The sequence below is a fragment of the Meriones unguiculatus genome, chromosome 21 (genome assembly GCF_030254825.1).
Source record: "Meriones unguiculatus strain TT.TT164.6M chromosome 21, Bangor_MerUng_6.1, whole genome shotgun sequence".
NCBI classification, from domain to species: Eukaryota; Metazoa; Chordata; class Mammalia; order Rodentia; family Muridae; genus Meriones; species Meriones unguiculatus.
This window is the reverse complement of record NC_083368.1, coordinates 5,791,235-5,810,850: the sequence shown is the minus strand read 5'-3', so window position 1 is coordinate 5,810,850 and position 19,616 is coordinate 5,791,235. Positions and strand designations below refer to the sequence as shown.

General features: G+C 36.3%; 1 protein-coding gene across 2 annotated transcripts in view; it reads right to left on the bottom strand.

The window, feature by feature from the left end:
* The window catches only part of Mmrn1 (multimerin 1), a 51,694-nt gene that overhangs the window by 16,395 nt on the left and 15,683 nt on the right, over positions 1-19,616 (bottom strand). For both annotated transcript variants that reach the window (XM_060373904.1, XM_060373905.1), the window contains exons 4-5: positions 11,566-11,667; positions 9,723-9,896 (exon numbers count right to left, since the gene is read on the bottom strand). In XM_060373904.1, coding sequence (XP_060229887.1) covers positions 9,723-9,896; positions 11,566-11,667 — 276 coding nt within the window. The remainder of the gene's footprint in view (positions 1-9,722; positions 9,897-11,565; positions 11,668-19,616) is intronic.

Genomic DNA, 19,616 nt, shown 5'->3' with positions numbered 1-19,616 from the left:
AGGATGCGATAAAAAGGCAAAATCTAAGAATAATAGGAATTGATGAAAAAGAAAATTCCAGTCTCTAAGGTCCAGAAAATATTTTCAAGAAAATCATAGACGAAAAATTTCCCAACTTAAAGAAAGAGATGTCCATAAAAATACAAGAGGACTACAGAACACCAAATAGACTACACCAGAAAAGAAAATCCTCATGTCACATCATAGTGAAAACACAAAATCTACAGAACAAAGAAAAGATATTGAAAGCAGCAAAGGAAAAAGGTCAAGTAACATATAAAGGTATACCTATCAGAATCACACTGGACTTCTCATCAGAAACGATGAAAGCCAGAAGGGCCTGGGCAGATGTCATGCAGACTTTAAGGGACCACAGATGCCAACCCAGACTACTTTACCCTGCAAAGCTTTCAATCAACATAGATGGAAAAAACAAAATATTCCATGACAAAACTAAATTTAAGAAATATCCACACAGCAAATCAGCCCTAGAAGATGCTAGAAGGAAAACTCCAATCCAAAAAAAATAACTATACCCAAGAAAACATAGGATACAGATAATTTCCTAAAAAACACTAAAAGAAAACAAGCAATGAAACACAGTAACACCACCAATTCCACAATTAAAGGAACTAACAGTCATTGGTCACTATTATCTCAACATCAATGGACTCAACTCTCCAATAAAAAGACACAGACTAAAAGAATGGGTGCAGAAACAGGATCCAACATCCTGCTGCACCCAAGAAACACACTATGCAACAAAGATAAATATTACGTCAGAGTAAAGGGCTGGAAAAATGTTATTGAAGCAAATGGACCCAAAAAACAAGCTAGGGTAGCTATCCTAATAGCAAATAAAATAAACTTCCAACCAAAATTAATAAAAAAAGATGGGGAGGGGCACTACATTATCATCAAAGGAAAAATCCACCAAGAAGACATCACAATTCTGAACATCTATGTCCCAAATACAAGAGTTCCTACATTCATAAATGAAACATTATTAAAGCTTAAATCATACAGTGATCACAACACCTTAATAATGGGAGACTTCAATACCCCACTCTCACCAAAGGACAGATCATCTAGACAGAAGCCAAAGGGAAATAAAGGTACTTACAGAGGCCCTAAATCAAATGAACCTAATAGATATCTACAGAATTTTTCACCCAAACTCAAAAGAGTATACCTTCTTTTCAGCACGTCAGGGAACCTTCTCCAAAATAGAACATATAAGTAATCACAAAGCAAGCCTCAACAGATATAAGAAGATTGAAATAATTGCCTGTATTATATCTGATCACCATGGACTAAAGCTGGACCTCAACAAAAATGGAAATAACAAAAAGCCTACATGCACATGAAAACTGAACAACTTGCTACTCAATGATAGCTGGGTTAAGGAAGAAATAAAGAAAGAAATTAAAGACTTCCTAGAATTCAATAAAAATGAAGGCACAACATACCCAAATTTATAGGACACAATGAAAGAAGTGCTCAGGGGAACATTCATAGCACTAAATGCCTTCAAGAAGAAATGTATAACATCTCATACAAGCAACTTAATGTCCCAACTGAAAGCCCTAGGGAAAAAAAAGAAGAAAAAGAAGCAGATACACCCAAGAGGAGCAGACAACTGGAAATACTCAAACTCAGGGCTGAAATCAATCAATTAGAATCAAGTAAAACTAATCAAAGAATCAGTGAAACAAAAAGCTGGTTCTTTGAGAAAATCAACAAGATAGACAAACCCTTAGCCAAACTAACTAAAAGGCAGAGAGAAATTATCCAAATCAAAATAGGAAATGAAAAGGGGGACAGAACTACAGACATTGGGAAAATCCAAACAATCATTAGGTCATACTACAAAAGCCTATATGCCACAAAAGGAAATGGATAATTTTCTTGATAGATTCCATCTACCATCCTGAAGATACCTGATAAAATAGGATCAGATGAATGGGGAGGAGGTCCCCCCCATTAGTGGACTTGGAAAGGGGCATGGTGGAGATGAGGGAAGGAGGGAGGGGCTGGGAGGGAATGAGGGATCGGAACACGGCTGGGATACAGAGTTAATAAAATGTAACTGATAAGAAAAAATAAAATTAAAAAAAAAAAGATTCCATCTACCAAAATTAAGTCAAAATCAGGTAGAAAGACTGAATAGTCCTACATCCCCCAAGGAAATTGAAACAGTCATCAACAGTCTTTTTTTCAAAAAACCCCAGGGTGAGATGGTTTCAGCGCAGAATTCTACCAGACCATCAAAGAAGTGCTAACTTCAATTCTCTTCAAACTATTCCACAAAATAGAAACAGAAGGAACATTACCAAACTCATTCTATGAAGTCACAGTCACCTTGATACCTAAATCACACAAAGACCCAACAAAAAAAGAGACCTTCAGACCTATTTCTCTTATGAACATTGATGCAAAAATGCTCAATAAAATACTTGCAAACCCAATTCAAGAACACATCAAAGATATCATCCACCATGACCAAGTAGGATTCATTCCAGGCATGCAATTGTGGTTCAGAAAACGGAAATCCATCAATGTAATCCACCATATAAACAAACTGAAGGAAAAAAAACACATAATCATCTCTTAGATGCTGAAAAAGCATTGGTGTTGGAAAAAATCCAACACCCATTCACATTTACAGTCCTGGAGAGATCAGGGATACAAGGCATGTACCTAAACATAGTGAAGACAATATATAGCAAGCCTATAGCCAACATCAAACTCAATGGAGAGAAACTTAAATCAATCCCACAGAAATCAGGGACAAGGCAAGGCTGCCCACTCTCTCTGTATCTCTTCAACATAGTACTTGAAGTCCTAGCTAGAGTAATAAGACAAATAAAGGAGATCAAGGGGATACAAATCAGAAAGGAAGAGGTCAAAGTATCACCTTTGCAGATGATATGGTAGTATGCATGAGCGACCCCCAAAATTCAACTAGAGAATTTCTTCAGCTGATAAACACCTTCAGCAAAGTGGCAGGATACAAAATCAATTCAAAAATATCAGAAGCCCTCCTGTATACCAAAGACAAAAGGGCCGAGAAAGAAATCAGGGAAACAACACCCTTCACAATAGCCACAAAGGACATAGAAAACCTTGGGGTGACTTTAACCAAGCAAGCGAATGACCTATTTGAAAAAAACTTCAAGTCTCTGAAGAAAGAAATTGAAGAAGATTTCAGAAGATGGAAAGCTCTCCCCTGCTCATGGATAGGTACGATTAACATAGTGAAAATGGCCATTCAGCGAAAAGCAATCTACAGATTCAATGCAATTCCCATCAAAATACCAACATAATTGTTTACAGACCTTGAAAGAAAAATTCTCAACTTCATATGGAGAAACAAAAAACCCAGAATTTCCAAAATGATCCTGTACAACAACAGATCCTCTGGAGATATCTCCATCCCTGATCTCAAGTTGTGCTACAGAGCAATAGTAATAAAAACTTTATGGTATTGGCATAGAAACAGAAAGGTAGATCAATGGAACTGAATAGAAGACCCAGAAATAAACCCACACTCCTATGAATACTTGATTTTTGACAAAGAAACGAAAACCATACAATGGAAAAAAGACAGCATCTTTAACAAATGGTGCTGGTCCAACTGGATGGTTATATGCAGAAAATGTAAAAAGATCCCTATTCATCACGCTGCACAAAACTAAAATCCAAGTGGATCAAAGACCTCAACATAAAACCAGATACTCTCAATCGGTTAGAAGAAAAAGTGGGGAAGAGCCTAGCACTCATTGGCACAGGAGACAACTTCCTGAACAGAACACCAACAGAATCGGCTCTAAGAGCAACAAAGATTAAGTGGGACCTCATGAAAGTGAAAGGCTTCTGTAAAGCAAAAGACACCGTCATCAAAACAAAACGACTGCCTACAGACTGGGAAAGGATCAGAGGGCTGATGTCTAGAATATATAAAGAACTAAAGAAGTTAGTTAAAAAGCAACAAATCAAGCAATCCAATTAAAAATGAGGTACAGAGCTAAACAGAGAATTCTCTGTAGAGGAATATAGAATGGCAGAGAAACACTTAAAGAAATGCTCAATGTTCTTAGCCATCAGGGAAATGCAAATCAAACGACCCTGAGATTTCATCTTACACCCATCAGAATGGCTAAGATCAAAAACTCAAGTGACTGAGGGGGGAGCAGCATTACCAGGCCATAGAAGATGACCATGCAGCCACTCCTGATGTGATCTGATAGACTAAGATCAGAAGGAAGGAGGGGAAGACCTCCCTTATCAGTGGATTTGGGGAGAGGCATGCGTAAAGAAGGGGGAAGGAGGTTGGGACCGGGAGGAGAGGTGGGAGGGGCTTATGGGGGGCTACAGAGTGAATAGAGTGTAATTAATAAAGTAAATTTAAATTAAAAAAATAAAAATAAAAAAGCTAAAAACAAAACAAAACATCAAGTGACAACACATGCTGGAGAGGATGTGGAGAAAGGGGAACCCTCCACCATTGCTGGTGAGAATGTAAACTTGTACAACCATTTTGGAAATCAATCTGGCGCTTTCTCAGACAAGAGTAGTGCTTCCTCAAGATCCAGCTATACCACTTCTAGGCATATATCCAAAAGATGCTCAAGTACACAACAAAGATATTTGCTCAACCATGTTCATAGCAGCTTTATTCGTAATAGCCAGAACCTGGAAACAATCCAGATGCCCATCAACAGAGGAATGGATACAGAAATTGTGGTACATTTACACAATGGAATACTACTTAGCAATTAAAATCAAGGAAATCATGAAATTTGCAGGTAAATGATAGGAACTGGAAAAGATCATCCTGAGGGAGGTATCTCAGAAGCAGAAAGACACACAGGGTATATACTCACTTATAAGTCGGTACTAGACCTATAGATAGGTTAAACATACTAAAATCTGTACACCTAAAGAAGATAAACAAGAAAGAAGACCCGGGGTAAGATGATCAATATTCCCTTAGAAAGATAATTGGGATGGACATTGGAAGCAGGAGAAAACAAGTAACAGGACAGTAGTCTACCACAGAAGGCACCTGAAAGACTCTACCTAGCAGTGTATCAAAGCAGATGCTGAGACTCATAACCAAACTTTGGGCAGAGTGTAGGAAACCATATGAAAGTTGGGGGAGTCAGTATGACCTGGAGAGAACAGGAGCTCCACAAGGACTAAATATATCTGGGTGCAGGTATCTTTTCTGAGACTGATTCTCCAACCAAGGACCATGCATAGATAGAACCTAGAACCCCTGCTTGGATGTAGAACATGACAGCTCAGTATCCAAGTGGGTTCCCTACTTAGGGAAACGGAGACTGTCTCTAACATGAATTCAATGGCTGGCTCTATGACCTTCCCTGCCTGCCCCTGAGGGAGGAGTAGCCTTGCTAGGCCACAGGGGAGGACATTTCAGCCAGTCCTGATGAGAACTGATAAGCTAGGATCAGAAGGAAGGGGAGGAGGACCTCCCCCATCACTGGATGTAGAGAGGGGCAGGGAGGAGATGATGGAGGGAAGGTGGTAATGACGGAGGGGGCTACAGCTGGGATACAAAGTAAATAAACTCTAACTAATATAAAAAATAAAAATTTCATTAAAAAAAAGAATTTAGAAGGAGTTAGGGTGTCTGGAGCAGTGCCTCTGGCAGCTGCTTTGATATTTAAATCTCAGTGGAGAGACTGCTTTTACCGGACCTTCTCTAACTGCAGGGAAGAATTTGCAAGTCCATCTCCTTTCGTTTGTGACAGCAGGTGGGATAGCTTGTGAGGATCACACCTCTTCCTCAGGCTCCTCGTGGAAATTTAACCATTGTTCTGAGGTGTTTCTACTCTGGCTTAGAAACTCTACAATAAAAAGACAGGTGGACAGTTACTGCCAAAGGAGCTGGCAGTGGCTGCTAGGGCTGCTAGTTTTTGCTGCAGCAAGGAGAGTTGTTGCAGAGGCTAGAGGCTTTTTGCTGTGGCTGTCCAGTCTGGACCTTCTTTAAAAAGCCTCCTGTGTGCTGTGTGTTATTTTATTAATTTTAATCCTCACTCCTGACTCAAGAACCGTTCAACTCTGCTGGCTGGCTCTGGCATTAGGGGAATAGAAACATCTGAGAATATTTGTATAAAAATCACTAGCAATGAAAAAAATAATTACTATTTTCCATTTCATTAAGAATTTATGTGCAAGATAATTTTTAGGATTGTTCTGCCCTCATTTAAATAAAAATAAAATAATTTCAATTAAGAAACTGAAGTTGATAAATTGTAAATAATATAAAAAATAAAAATAAAAAAATGAATAAATAAGTGGGGTTGAGGAAAGAAAGGGGATGGAGGGGGAAAATGGCTTGGATTATTTCAATTGACTTAGTAGAAAATTAATATTTTGAAATTTTAACCTAAAACAAAATCAAAACAAGCAAACTACTAAACAAAAAAACATGATCTCATAAAGAAACAACAGGAGAAACAAAATAAATACCAATAAAGTCTAGCTGTAAAGAATTATAAGTGGAAGAGTTCGTTAAAATTTACCCAGAAAGGCACAATGGTCATAATATTAGATTATCATATTAGATATTATTATCTATCAATATTAGATGGTCATAATATTAGATTCATGTAACAAAGGAATTTTAAAAATAAAGTTCTGCACAGTGGGCCATCATTCATCACAGAAGTTATGCTTATCATGTAGTCAGTCCACAAAGTTCGTGAATGGGCTTCATGGTCTCATGTTTTTTAAAGTATATAGCACACATGAAGACTCATGAAATGGATTGTAAAGAGAAATTTTAGAAGAAAATATCTTCCTTAAGGTCTTGTTATTAATTTTTCTTGTATAAAATATCTTGTAAATAATATTTCTGGAAATGTATTCTCCTAGGACTGAGGTTGTTAAATAGAGAAAAATCATGAAAGAATAAAAATATAAAACCATAAAATATCATTCACTACTACATGACAGTAAACTATGAAGAAACAGTAAATTAGAAAAATTTCAATAGCTACAATAGAGAGAAATTATAGAAAAAAACGTTCTTTCCTTTTATCTACTAAGAAGCTACAAATGTTGGCTAGCATTTGCCAGTTACACATTTACTTAAGAAATATATTATAAATGTACTTTTATATTCTATGTAGATAGCAAAATATGACAACAAATGCAAGGCAGTTGTAAGGCACTGTTACATAGTACAAATATGTCTGTACATTCCACAGAATAATAGGTATTTCTTGTTATTTGAAATTATTTTCAATTCTTACAGTTCTAAAGCTTGATAATGTACTATAAAATGTATGTACCAGTGAGGGCTGGTTCTTTATTCTGTAACTTCATATTAGGCACCCATAATGCTTTGAAGATTGATGAGAAAAAATAAAATTTGAGCCTTATTATTAGGAGCTATACATGAGGAACAGCTGAACAGCTTTAGAACTCATGGAATGTGGCTGATTGGTTAGCAAAATTATGATGAGTGTGTCTCAGAGAGGCTAAGCTTCAAGAACTGCGTGTCCTGAGGTCTCCATTGCTCTTGTGGAGTTTTGCTCTGCTTGTTGTCTTCATGGTCACCATAGCCCTCCCACTCTATGACCTATATCAAACACTCGAAGGGGCCTTCCAGGCCCTCACTGGGCAGTATTGTTGGCACTTACAATCATAATGATTGGTCTTTTCCAAGCATTTCTCCTGGAGCAGATTAATTCAGTCACCACCCTTGGAAAGAACTTAGAGATGGAGGTTGTTAGCAGTGACCACTACCCTTTGAAAGAACTTGGAGAAGCAGAATGGTAGAAAAAGTAAATTAAAATGTTTTCATTAGGAGCTCTGATGTAGAAAATCTCTGAAGTTCAGAAAGGCACACTGTTTTGTTTTGTTTTTTTTTTACAGAGTGATTTCTTATTTTTAATTTTTATATTAATTACAGTTTGTTTACTTTGTATCCCAGCTGTAGCCCCCTCCCTCTTTCCCTCCCAATCCCACCCTCCCTCCCTCATCTCCTCCCTGCTCCTCTCTAAGTCCACTGATAGGGGATTTTTTGAGGTCAGAGAACAGACAAGGGTAGGCCTACTAGCACTGGCTGATGTGATTCCTTAGCTTAAGGTGTGTTAGTGATGGAGGAGATGATTCATTTCTTGTACCCTTTACATTCTCAGCTTCCTGACATTTTAAAGTAGAAATGACTGATTATTTTCATATAAAAGGTTAGATTTGTGACTCTTTTAAGATTTTTTATAAGATTACTTTTTAAGATAAATAGTAAAATGATTGATCCTTTCTTTGTGGCTGCAAATTGCAGCCTGCCAGTAAGAGAAACTGGCTGAGAAAATTACCTTGCTTGTTTACACATCGTTAATCTATAACAAGTTGCTTAGTTACAAATGTATGTGGGTTCTTGAGGATAATTTGATTTTCACATATAATATGTAAAACATTTGATCACGTTAGGGTATTGGGGAACACTTTTTTTTCCTTACATATACTCACTACAATCATTCACTGTAAAAAAATAGAATGTAACCACATTGTAATTTTTACACTACTTTTTGAGATTTTGCTGGAATATATAAGCTCTGGGAAAAAATAAAATTATTGGAGCTTTTCTTCCTCCACCAAATATGTGTATGTGTGTATGTATGTATGTATGTATGTATGTATGTATGTGTTTTTGTGTGTGTATGAGTGGAGTTGTTAAAGCTTGCTGAAGCATCCTGCATTCACTAAGCATGCCTGTGTGATTCTTTCACCCCTCTTTTTTTCGCCAACCCCCAAAGAGTTTCTCACCAGCCAAAGGGAGTACTTTTTTGACCCCAGTGAGTCCATGCTTTGCCTTAGTCTACCCTGACCTGTCAAAGCTGACTTTCAACACCTTATTGAATTAGCTAGCTGCAAAAATTGCTGATAGATGTTTAATTTTAAATATCAAAAAAAAAGACATGATCTGGAGGTCAGAGCATGATTGACAGGTGAGGAACATCATGCATAGACAAGATCAGAATGGAACTTGGTGAATGATATTAGGACAATATGAAAATATATTTGGCTCCTTAGCTACCATTCTTTAGAATACCATTGGAAAAATTACAGAGGAAATTTCAAAATGATAGAAGTGTTTGAAAAGACACGAAGTAGTACATTAGCTCAAAATCATGTTTTCTGATAACATTTTTTCTATTTGCATTTCTACAACTCATTGTTAAAGAAACATTTAGCTAAGTTTCTGATTTTGAAAAACCATGTTACCATGCTTCATGTTAATACCTGTGTGGGGTAGCTTTCCAAACTCTACTTGACTTTGTTTCATGGAACTTAAATATTCTTCTTTTTGTTGAGATTTATTTTTATTTTTATTGATATTTAGTCCTTTGAATGCTGTAGATTATAATATAGTTATAGTTCTTCTTTGTGTGTGTTCATTTGTGTAACACCATGGTCACTCTCTTCTAACAACTGTGACACACTTGTGGGTTCATTCTAGCTATACTGTACCTGGATACAAAGTGCCCATCAAGTGAGTTTTACAAATATTTCAATGCATAATTTCCTATTATTTTGAAGTAATATTTAAAAAATTACTTTATTAAAAATATCTATTTCTTTACTATCCAATCAAAAGCAAAGATCTCAAATAACAGTAGAAAATGTCAATGAGTAATCTGTTTTGTGTCTTGACTGAATAAATTTTATATTTTATTTATTTTTACCTTTCAGAAAAAACTGAAATTCCCTTCCATTTTCTTCATTGATTTTCTCTTCTAGAGAAATGAATGTATTCTTCATGTTATCCATAGCCAGAGAAACATTGTCAACCTTCTTCTGCAGAAGCGAAAGCTTCTTTTCCTGCTGACTCATTTGCTCTTCCATTTTTTGAATCATGGCTGCATTTAGAAGAGAAAGAGAGAGAATGAGAGAGTCAGATCCATTAAAAGTATAGACTTAAAAGATGTAAAAATTTATGTTGTATAAAGAAAATTTATTTAGACCATATGTGTGCTTATAGATTTAAAAATATGGACTACATTTGAGGGCCAACATGGATGAAGCAACTTCAGGGGATACATTTATGAAAGTATTATAATATTTTAATTTCTATGTTTTAAAGTTTTCTCATAATTTGTCTTATTAAAAATATTTGACATCATCACATGTTGAATAAGTAAAAATATTGAGGGTCGGCTAGCCAAATGAGCTTACCATCACCCAGCTAAAGGCTAATTTCTCCTCTTAAACTGTGTCCCAGATTTAAATGTATGTGGTTTTATGTATGTGTGGCACCCTAGTTATTCAAGGGTTTCAATGCATAGTGAAGTATTTTTTAATGGGAGGCACATCCCAATTTAGAGAAATTCACCCTGTGCAACAAAAATATTTACTAATTGTAATATTTACCCATGCGTTGTGCCTATTCAAAGACTTGCCAGCATTTTTCTGAGTCACAACATAAATTAAAGAACAACTTCTAGGTACATTACCAAATTCGCTTTTTAAAATTAATTCTGTGAATTATCATCCAAAATAACAGATTTCATTATGGCAATTCCTACATATTTATTATCATTCTTCATTCATATTCAATTTTCATTACCTACCTCCTTGTCATCATTCTACTTCTAGTTCTCTCCTTCTTCCTTCCAAATGAGTTCAGTTATTGCTATGCCTTTGTGTGTGTGTATGTGTACTATTTATCTGACATATGTCAGCTACATATATGTATATATATCAGAAGGCATGACAGTAGAAAAACTTTTCTGTTATATACATACATATATGTATATATATAATGTATGTATAATATAAATACCATGTATATATTTTTCATGGACATAATTTTATGTGAATATACACAAATCTAGATTTCACATGTAAGAGAAAACATCATATTTGTCTTTCTGGGTTCAGCTTATTAATCTTAACATGATTATCTCTTGAATTTTTTTTAAAAAAGAGATCCCTTTAAATCCCGTTTCTCAACTAAATGCCTTGACTTGTTAACCAAAATCTATACCAAACATAGTCTTAAAGAGGTGCTATTGGTACTATCCGAGCTTGTTTGGGGGTTAAAGTTAAGCCCAAGATGACAAAGTGTTGTATTAGGACAGAAAGCATGCCTCAGGATGCTTTCTTGTACCCTTTACAACAAGGTTTTAGGCATAAATAACTCATTTCCCAAATTATTAGCACCCCTTTGTGGTCTCTCATTAGCCAAAACAGCCTTCCCAGCTCACTTTCTTAAAGCAGTCAAGTTGTTCCTCAACATCAAAATTCTTCCATGATTGCAGTGTTTGGAAATTAAAAGCTGAGTCTGGTTTTGGAAAACTGTTCTGTTTTCCTGGATGTGTGATTGCAACAGTTTTAGTTTCCTGGGTTTGCACATGGATTTTTCTTTTCACTTTATTCAAGTCATTTTATTTGGGAACCTACAACCCAGAGCAGTTTCTCCAAACAATTAGCAAAACCGAACAGGATTGAGAAGTATGTTAGTCCATAACCACTGGAATGGTATTGACAATAACTGTGTTGAAGGTGACAGGAATTCCCCTCTAAGACCTGGGTCGCCACAGTCTTGCTTCTGCTTCTGGATCGTTTCTTGGCCAACAGCTGTGTGACTTTCAGCTTGGTTACTGTTTGCCAGTTGCTGCTGGTCTTCGGCTAGGCAGAAGGAGAGAGAGTATAAAGTGTTAGCATTGGAGGGGCCTCCTGTTTTCCAGTCTTGAATGATAATGGGGCTGACATTCATTTTCCTGTGTACTGAAGCATGATGGTGAGGCTGACTGCAGAGCAAATTGCTCCTCCCCATCCGTAGGACAGTGAAACACCACATGCAATTCAAGAAAATGCTTCAATTTTGCCTAAAAAAAACCATATTATTCAAAATTGATGTGGGTGAAAGATGGATGGAAGCCTTTGCAGAAGCAGCCTACGAGCCTGAGTAAACTTTACAATCCATTATGGTAAAAGCAACCGCAGCCTTGTAAGTGACTGATTTTTCAGTAATACATTTTCCAACTGGTAACTGCTGGAAGGATTGAAAGCTGCATATGCCTTCCTGAACCCAAATCAGCTACTTAATTGACAGTGCCATTTAAATGGGCTGTTCCAAGATTTAAAATTAATACATGGCTTTTAATAAACTAATGGTATAATTAAACAACTACAGACATATCTCCAAGGTGATCAATCCATAAAATCAACAATCTTCCATAAAAACAGAAATTAAATATATATATATATATATAATTAAACAGAAATTAAATATATATATCCCTATGTCTTCAAATCCAATATTTTAAATGTATATATATTTCTCTGGGAAAACAATTTAAAATATTGAGTACCTCACATAATACTTTTTAAATTTACAGACTTCAAATGGAAAAATTTATTCACGGATGCCTGCACACAGACATGTGCATATACCCATTTGATGCCTAGTTGGGTTTATATCCCTATGAAATTCCATGACAATGAAACCGTACCATGACCCCCTGATGGCCATGTGGCCATGCTGACAATCTTAAGTTTTCCTATACCCTAAAACATGCACTAAATTTACATTAATTTGCGTTCGTCTCTACTGTTATGTTGAACCTTGCAGTGAGTGCTTCAAGGGCTTGGGCTAAATCAATGAATTTTTATCTTTGTACAGTTTTTTTTTATGTTCCCTCCCAGCATAACTGATTAGTTATTTAGTGGAAGAAAGTGATGGAAAGGTTGGAGAGAAATACAGTGATTTGGGAAGTAGGGTAAGGAGGGAAAAGATTACTCTCCTGTTATGCCCCAGCAATAGGGCTCTTATGGTCCAAATTCAACTTGATTCATGCAAATGTATCTATGAAATAACAGCATAACTCAAAATGCCATGCCTCCTCCACGGTGGGATAATAAAGCACGTTCCTTACAATTGCATCTCTGTCCACACAAGCGCATAGCTAAAGAGTCAAGTAACGGTTCACAAACCGTAATTTCAGCCGTAACCATAAAAACACTCCCTGGGAAAATTTGAAACTGGAGATTCAGAACCGCTAAGTGATTTAAAGAACTCGGGTAGGACAGCAATCTCTTTTACCAAACTGGTCACGTGATTCAAACACACGTTAAATGTTGAGAACCACTGGATGTTTTTCTGAGCGGTGAGAATGCAGACCACAAACTGTACATATTGGCAGCAGGACTGACAAACGCTGATAATGGGTAACCATGGCCTTTTCATTTCCTTACTGCTTACTTTCTGGAGCTAGACCACAGAAAGAAAAAGTAATAGTGCACTGAAAGGGGACTAAGGCAGTGTATGCAGGGGTAAAGTATGGTAGGAGCGGCGTGGCAGTGTGACACAAACTAATTGCTATGCAAACTTCCGCACTGCGGTCTTTTTTATACATATCATGCATTTCTGTTGCTACTCACCACTGCTTCTTTAACAGTACGGTTAGTTTTTTTGTTTGTTTAATTGTTTTATAGATAGAAACCAGAGGTCCCTATTAACTTGGAAACATTAAAATATTCTTGTTTTCCCACATCCTCAGGACCTTGGTTGACTGGACAATTGGGCAACTGGGCACATCTATATTTTAAAAAATTTAAGTCTTTAGGTAATTTTGACTCACGGCTCTGTCTTAGAGCCAATAATTTAGAAAAGATTTGAAAGGCTTTTTAAAATCTAATAAAATTTATTGATACAAGGCAGAAACATTCTCTGTTTTCACAGTAAAACTGAAATACAGAAATCAGACTTCATAGATTTTTTTTTTAAAATACGGTCCCAGTTATGACCAGAACAGGCTTTTGTAAATTAATTTTAATTTTCATTATTTTTTTCACAATTTATTCATCATCTATCCTGATTGACGCCCACCCCAACAGAACAGGTTTTAAAGGTATGATTTATTATGAGTCTAATGAGTGAAAACCATGTGTCCGTCATTCCACAAGGATGAGGGCCATTGTGGAAAGTGGCATCACGGGACCCCCTCACACTCTCTCAGTTCCTTCATGCACACTTTGTCATTCTCTCTGTGGCTCAGACAGTAGGGCCAAACAAATGGGTTGCCCAATGTGAAAGATGCTTCTGCTATCTCCCCAGAAGTTAGATCTGGAAAGATACTAATTGCTCAGAATTCCTCGGGAGAAACCCCCGGCCCTTTAGAATTAGGCTGTCAGTCTTCATTCCCACCTACCTGCGCACCATGCTCTCCACTCCACGCTCTAGTCGGGGCAAGGCAATGTGGCTTATCAATTGTCAAAATATCGAAATATGAACCACATATTTTGGCAAATACATAATTCTATACAGTAACGGGCATAATTCATCTTAAAACTGTGATATTAACTTATTTCAAGTTAATTTGCCTATATGCGATGAAGGATATATTCTTCAGCATATGTGATGAATGGAATTTCTATCCCAGGACCTTCTGAATACTATTTCCTATTTTACATAATGTAATAATAATTCAAAAACAGGGATATTATGGAAAATCAATTTTATGCTTCTATGCTTTGTGAAATAAATATCTCATGAAATGAAAAAAAAACAGTGTTTAGGAAAAAAGGACAATTGAATAAAACAATTTAAATATTATTAATGAAATAAATATCTCTTATACGTAACTATTTTTATAAGTTAAAATGTACAAGTCATGAATTTGACTGAAGTTAATAGTTTTATCTCAGGAAAGTGAATGGAAAAACATCTTTAATATTATTAGCAATATAATTATATAAAAGAACACTTAAGAGAACAACTTTCTGAGAATTGTGATTGTGAAAATATAGTCAAGCCAGGTATACAGCTGTAAGCCCCCAACGCTTAAGAGGATGAGGCAGGAGAATTGCTAAGAGTTACAGGCCTGCCTTATCTAAAGAGGAAATCTATTACTAACAACAGCAATAACAACAACAACAAAACACCACTGTTGGAAAACAAAGAAAAAGAAAATATACTGAATTTTTCCAGACAAATAGAGCAAGAATAAAAAAATCAGCCTGGAACACTGCTTCAAATACAGTCCTGCTGCTATCAGTCACCACATACAGACAACTCAGATGGACACAGATGAATATGGTGTTACCAAGCACGTAAGCACGGTTGTGTGGGGTTTCCACATAAACACCACATCTCCTGGAATGTGGCAAATACATGAGAGTGTAAATACAGAAGAGGGTCAGAAAGGCAGAGGGAGCATGTGCTGCAGATTCAAACATGAAACACTAAAAGATTGCTTGAGCTTCAGCAGTAACCTTTGGAACCAAGGTTAAAAAGGCATTTTGTTAATTATTTTGCTAATAAATAATTTCACATATACATGATATGAAAGCACATATACATGATATGAAACAGATGAAACACATTATTTGAAATATTTACACATATATTATATGAAACCAAATATAATATGATCATTTTCTTGAGAAAATTGTATCTTTTTAAATAAATGAAATGTATGTGAAAAATTATAAAATTAATAAATATTCCTTCATTAATATTGCCCCAAATATAACCAAATGGTGCTTGCAAAGCTCTAAGAAGGAGCTGCATTTGGAATTGCTCTAGGAATTTCTATGATTTAGCTGTCGAGGAAGAGGGACAGTATTTAAAAGCATAGCCAAGTGGAGCAGGACCTCAAGAATGTTGAAATTAACAGACATCACAGACATACAGAGACCTTGTGTCACCAAATGACTCTGGATCTGAGTGGGAACTCTCCAGAGAAAGTCACACCAGTTTCCTATGTTTAATCATTTCTCTGAAAGGGACTCTTTGTTGGTGTCATCTATGACCAAAGAAATAGCCTGCAGTGACCCATCAATAAGTCATTAGTGATTATGAGAGTATGAGTGGCTTATGATTATGGTTTCTGTGACTTGGCATGTGACTCTATATTTCTTATGGCTGATACACGTGTTAAGAAAATCAGTAATTCATTCCTACTATAGTTTACATACTGATATTACTGAAAGAGTGGAAAAATGTTCCAAAGTTATCATCCCTTCTCACAGTTCTAGTATTCACAATCTCAATATACTTTGCGAAAGCTTTTGTTTACACAGTGAAACTGTGTTTCAAACACTGTCATTACATTCTAATAAAATCAAAGCTGACGATTTTATTCCTTATAAAATATGGCATGCCATATACTTTAATGAGGAGGTTGTAACATTACATTTCACGTATCATCTTGCTAGGATTAGGAAGTGGAAGTCTTATCTCTGCTACAGACACACATAAGTCATACATGAACACCGTCTTGGTCATTATTCTAATGCTGTGAACAAACACCATGCCCAAGGCAACTCTTTGTTTGTTCTCTTTGTATGTTTGTTTGGTTTTATTTTTCGAGACAGGGTTTCTTTGTGTAGCCTCTTTGTAGACCAGGCTGGCCTCAAACTCACAGAGGTCCACCTGCCTCTGCTTCCCTGACTGCTGAGATTAAAGACATGTGCCACCACAACTCTTAGAAAAGGAGAGTAGAAGCTTGTTCATGGTTTCAGAGGTTAGTCTGTCATCATCATGGTAGGGAGCATGGTGTCACATATGGTGCTGGAGAAGTAGCTGAGAGCTACATTCCAGTTTCCAGACAGAGAGAGAGGGAGACAGAGAGAGAGACACACAGGGAAAGACTGGGCCTGGTGTCTCAGTGACAGATTTAATCCAACAAGCCCACAGTTCCTGATCTTTTACTCCTCCTTTCAAAGAGTTCCAGTCCCTGGTGATTAAACATACAAATATGAGTCTATTAGGGCCATTATTATTCAAACTGTCACATATACGCTATATGAATTGGGGAGGCTATTTGAGATTTGTGTGGGAGGATTTTCTTTAGCATCATAGTTGTGCCTGTACTACTCAGTTTAGACCAACCCTAAGTATTCAGGAAGAAACCCAGCCATGAGGTAAACTGAGGAACAGAGAGGAAAATAATGCTGATCATTAAAGTCTAATTTTCTATTGACATTAGAGTAAAAACATCCATAAAATATCATTCATGAATCCTGAAAAGATTTTTGCTTTATAAACAAAGAAATAGAGAAATCAGAAGTCTTGAAACAAGAATTGAGAAGCGTGAGGACACACATTTCTCAGTTAGTAACAAATGGATGAGAAAAGAAATCTGTCAGGGCCAGTAAAACGGACGACACTTGTCCCAAGCCTGACCAAGTGGGCACCTTATCTCAAGCCTTAGAACAAGAAAAAATACACAGAAATGCCAAACAAAATTCTTTAGTTTCTTAAACCATCCTACTCTTTGACGATTAAGATCTCTACCATGGAGAGTTGAAACTTTTTCCACATTTTGGTGAACTTTTATAAAGACTGATATGAACAAAAAAAACAATTGAATGATAAATTTCAAATGTTCTTATACATGTGCATGCCCATATGAACTAGGTGAGAAAACTGTCCTTGAAATTGAAGGACAGTTAACACCACAAAAAGATCCTTAGGATCTGGTTGTCACATGAACCTCTCTGCCCTGGAACTCATTTGCTGAGGTCCCTGCCAACGTTGTTAAGAAATTGAAATGCCTGTTTTATAAATTAAATAGTTTGTGTTATCTTTTCCTGGCTGTGTTTGTCAACTAGAGTTCAATACTTCCATTCATCCCAATTTATCATCTAGAATTTTGACCAGCAGCTGCAGAGCTCTGATAAGATCTCTGACAGACAGCCTGTTACTCTCCTGTTGATGAGGAGACTGGGTGATCGATGTTCCTTTATTCTTTCATTTAGAAATCTTTCTGTCTCCACAGATGCATACCCTTCCACAAGGACTGCTGAGGTTTTCCTGGTAATATGTCTTTCCTTTCACACAAACACAGAACATTTGATTCCATGGAGTATGGATTTCTGGGTCTTTTTCTTGTCCTCTTTATTTGACAGATGCTACAGAGAACCACTGACTTAAGCCAATAGACTGTAAAGACTGTGTACTTGTTTTTAAAAAGCAACCTAGGATTTATTATTATTATTGTTGTTATTATTATTTGGTCTTATGTTTTTTTCCTGAAATGCAAACTCTGACACTGGCCAGCAAGGACTCAAGGCAGGCTCAGGATGTGTCCAGAATAACAGCTTTCCTATTAGGTATTTTTTACTCTTTAATTAGACAGGTTTTATTTGCAAATTTTAAATGATGTTTCTTCATAAGCCCTTTGAGCCATATGGAGGAAGTCATTAGTGGTAACTCAGTAATGAGGATGCTCCCTCTTTCCTGCTTTTTGCCAGAAGCCTTCTTGTGTGACTTGACAAGACAGACTTCTCGCTGATCCTGCATCATCAGGTAAAGAAGCCAGGTGGAATGTCCAGTGTGCTCCTGAAGGTGCCCTAGGTAAGGTGAAGTAGGCAGTGTGGCCTACAAAAGACTCCGAGAGCCGCTGTCCTTTAGCAGAAGCTACACAAGATGCTCATTAAACAATACTGGGAAGAACCAGTTTTATGAAAATATAAGAAACACATATTTTTTTTCTCTCTCTTAAATAGGATAAATTTCAGCATGATGAATTTGGAATGCATTTGAAAATAATCTCCATACAGAAACCTTGTATTTAAAATGCAAGTTCAAGCAGTTGTTTTGTAACTGGTTGAATATTCTCAAATTTGGAAAATAAAATACTTGTTATGTGTTTATCATGTACCACAAGAGATTAGTTTATTCCAATCCATATTTGCACATATATTTTCAGTATTCACAATATCTGTGATATTTTAAAATGTAATTTTATAGAATTTTTTTCTGTTTTCAAAAAACTTGTATAGGCTGTAATGTTTAACAAATTTGTGAAAGGATCCTCTCTAATCTAATACCAACTGAACATAAATTACTTTCTTTTGTTATATAATAGCACATCATAATTTCTTTGTCTCACTTCAGAATATTTTAGAGACATCTACTGGAGAGGAACGTAATTGCAAATTCTATGTCAGAGGCTAAAGTGGTATGTTACTGCAGACTTTAAATTTTTTTTTCTCTAATATGGCATTGCAAAATAAAATAAGTTTTCTCCTAGAAAGAAAACGAAAGATTTGTGACCATGACCAAAAGCTCTAACCAAGTGAAAACTAACTGCTTTGATGTTTGAGCTAATGTTTGTTTCTTTGATTCTCTTTCCCAAAGTTCTAGTCACATAGCAACAACAACAGCAACAAAAGGATTCTTTTTGATACCATACTATTTCAGTAGGGAAGGTATGACTAGATCTCATGTGTTCTGATTATTTGTGCTCACGTCCATGCATTGCAGACGAGCACATTGGGAGAGGAGGCAGAAAGAAACACCCACAGGACTGATGAGCAGCATCATTGCTAACACCCAAAGGATGGGTTTCAGAAAGGCGAGGAAGAAGAGCTGGGATGAGGTGTATACTCTTAGGGAAGGGTAAAACAGTCCAGCTGCCAACGCACTTAATGATATTTATCACATGTTTTCTTTATAATACCATTTCTTTACTGCAAATTCAAATTCGAAAGAGATTATATTTACAGTATGAAATTAAATTTTGTTTCTGGAGATGAAACTAATTTGAGAAGGGGAGATTTATGAAATGTATGTGGTACTTTACACATTTTCTATAAATAAATAATCCCATGATAATTTGAAGGAC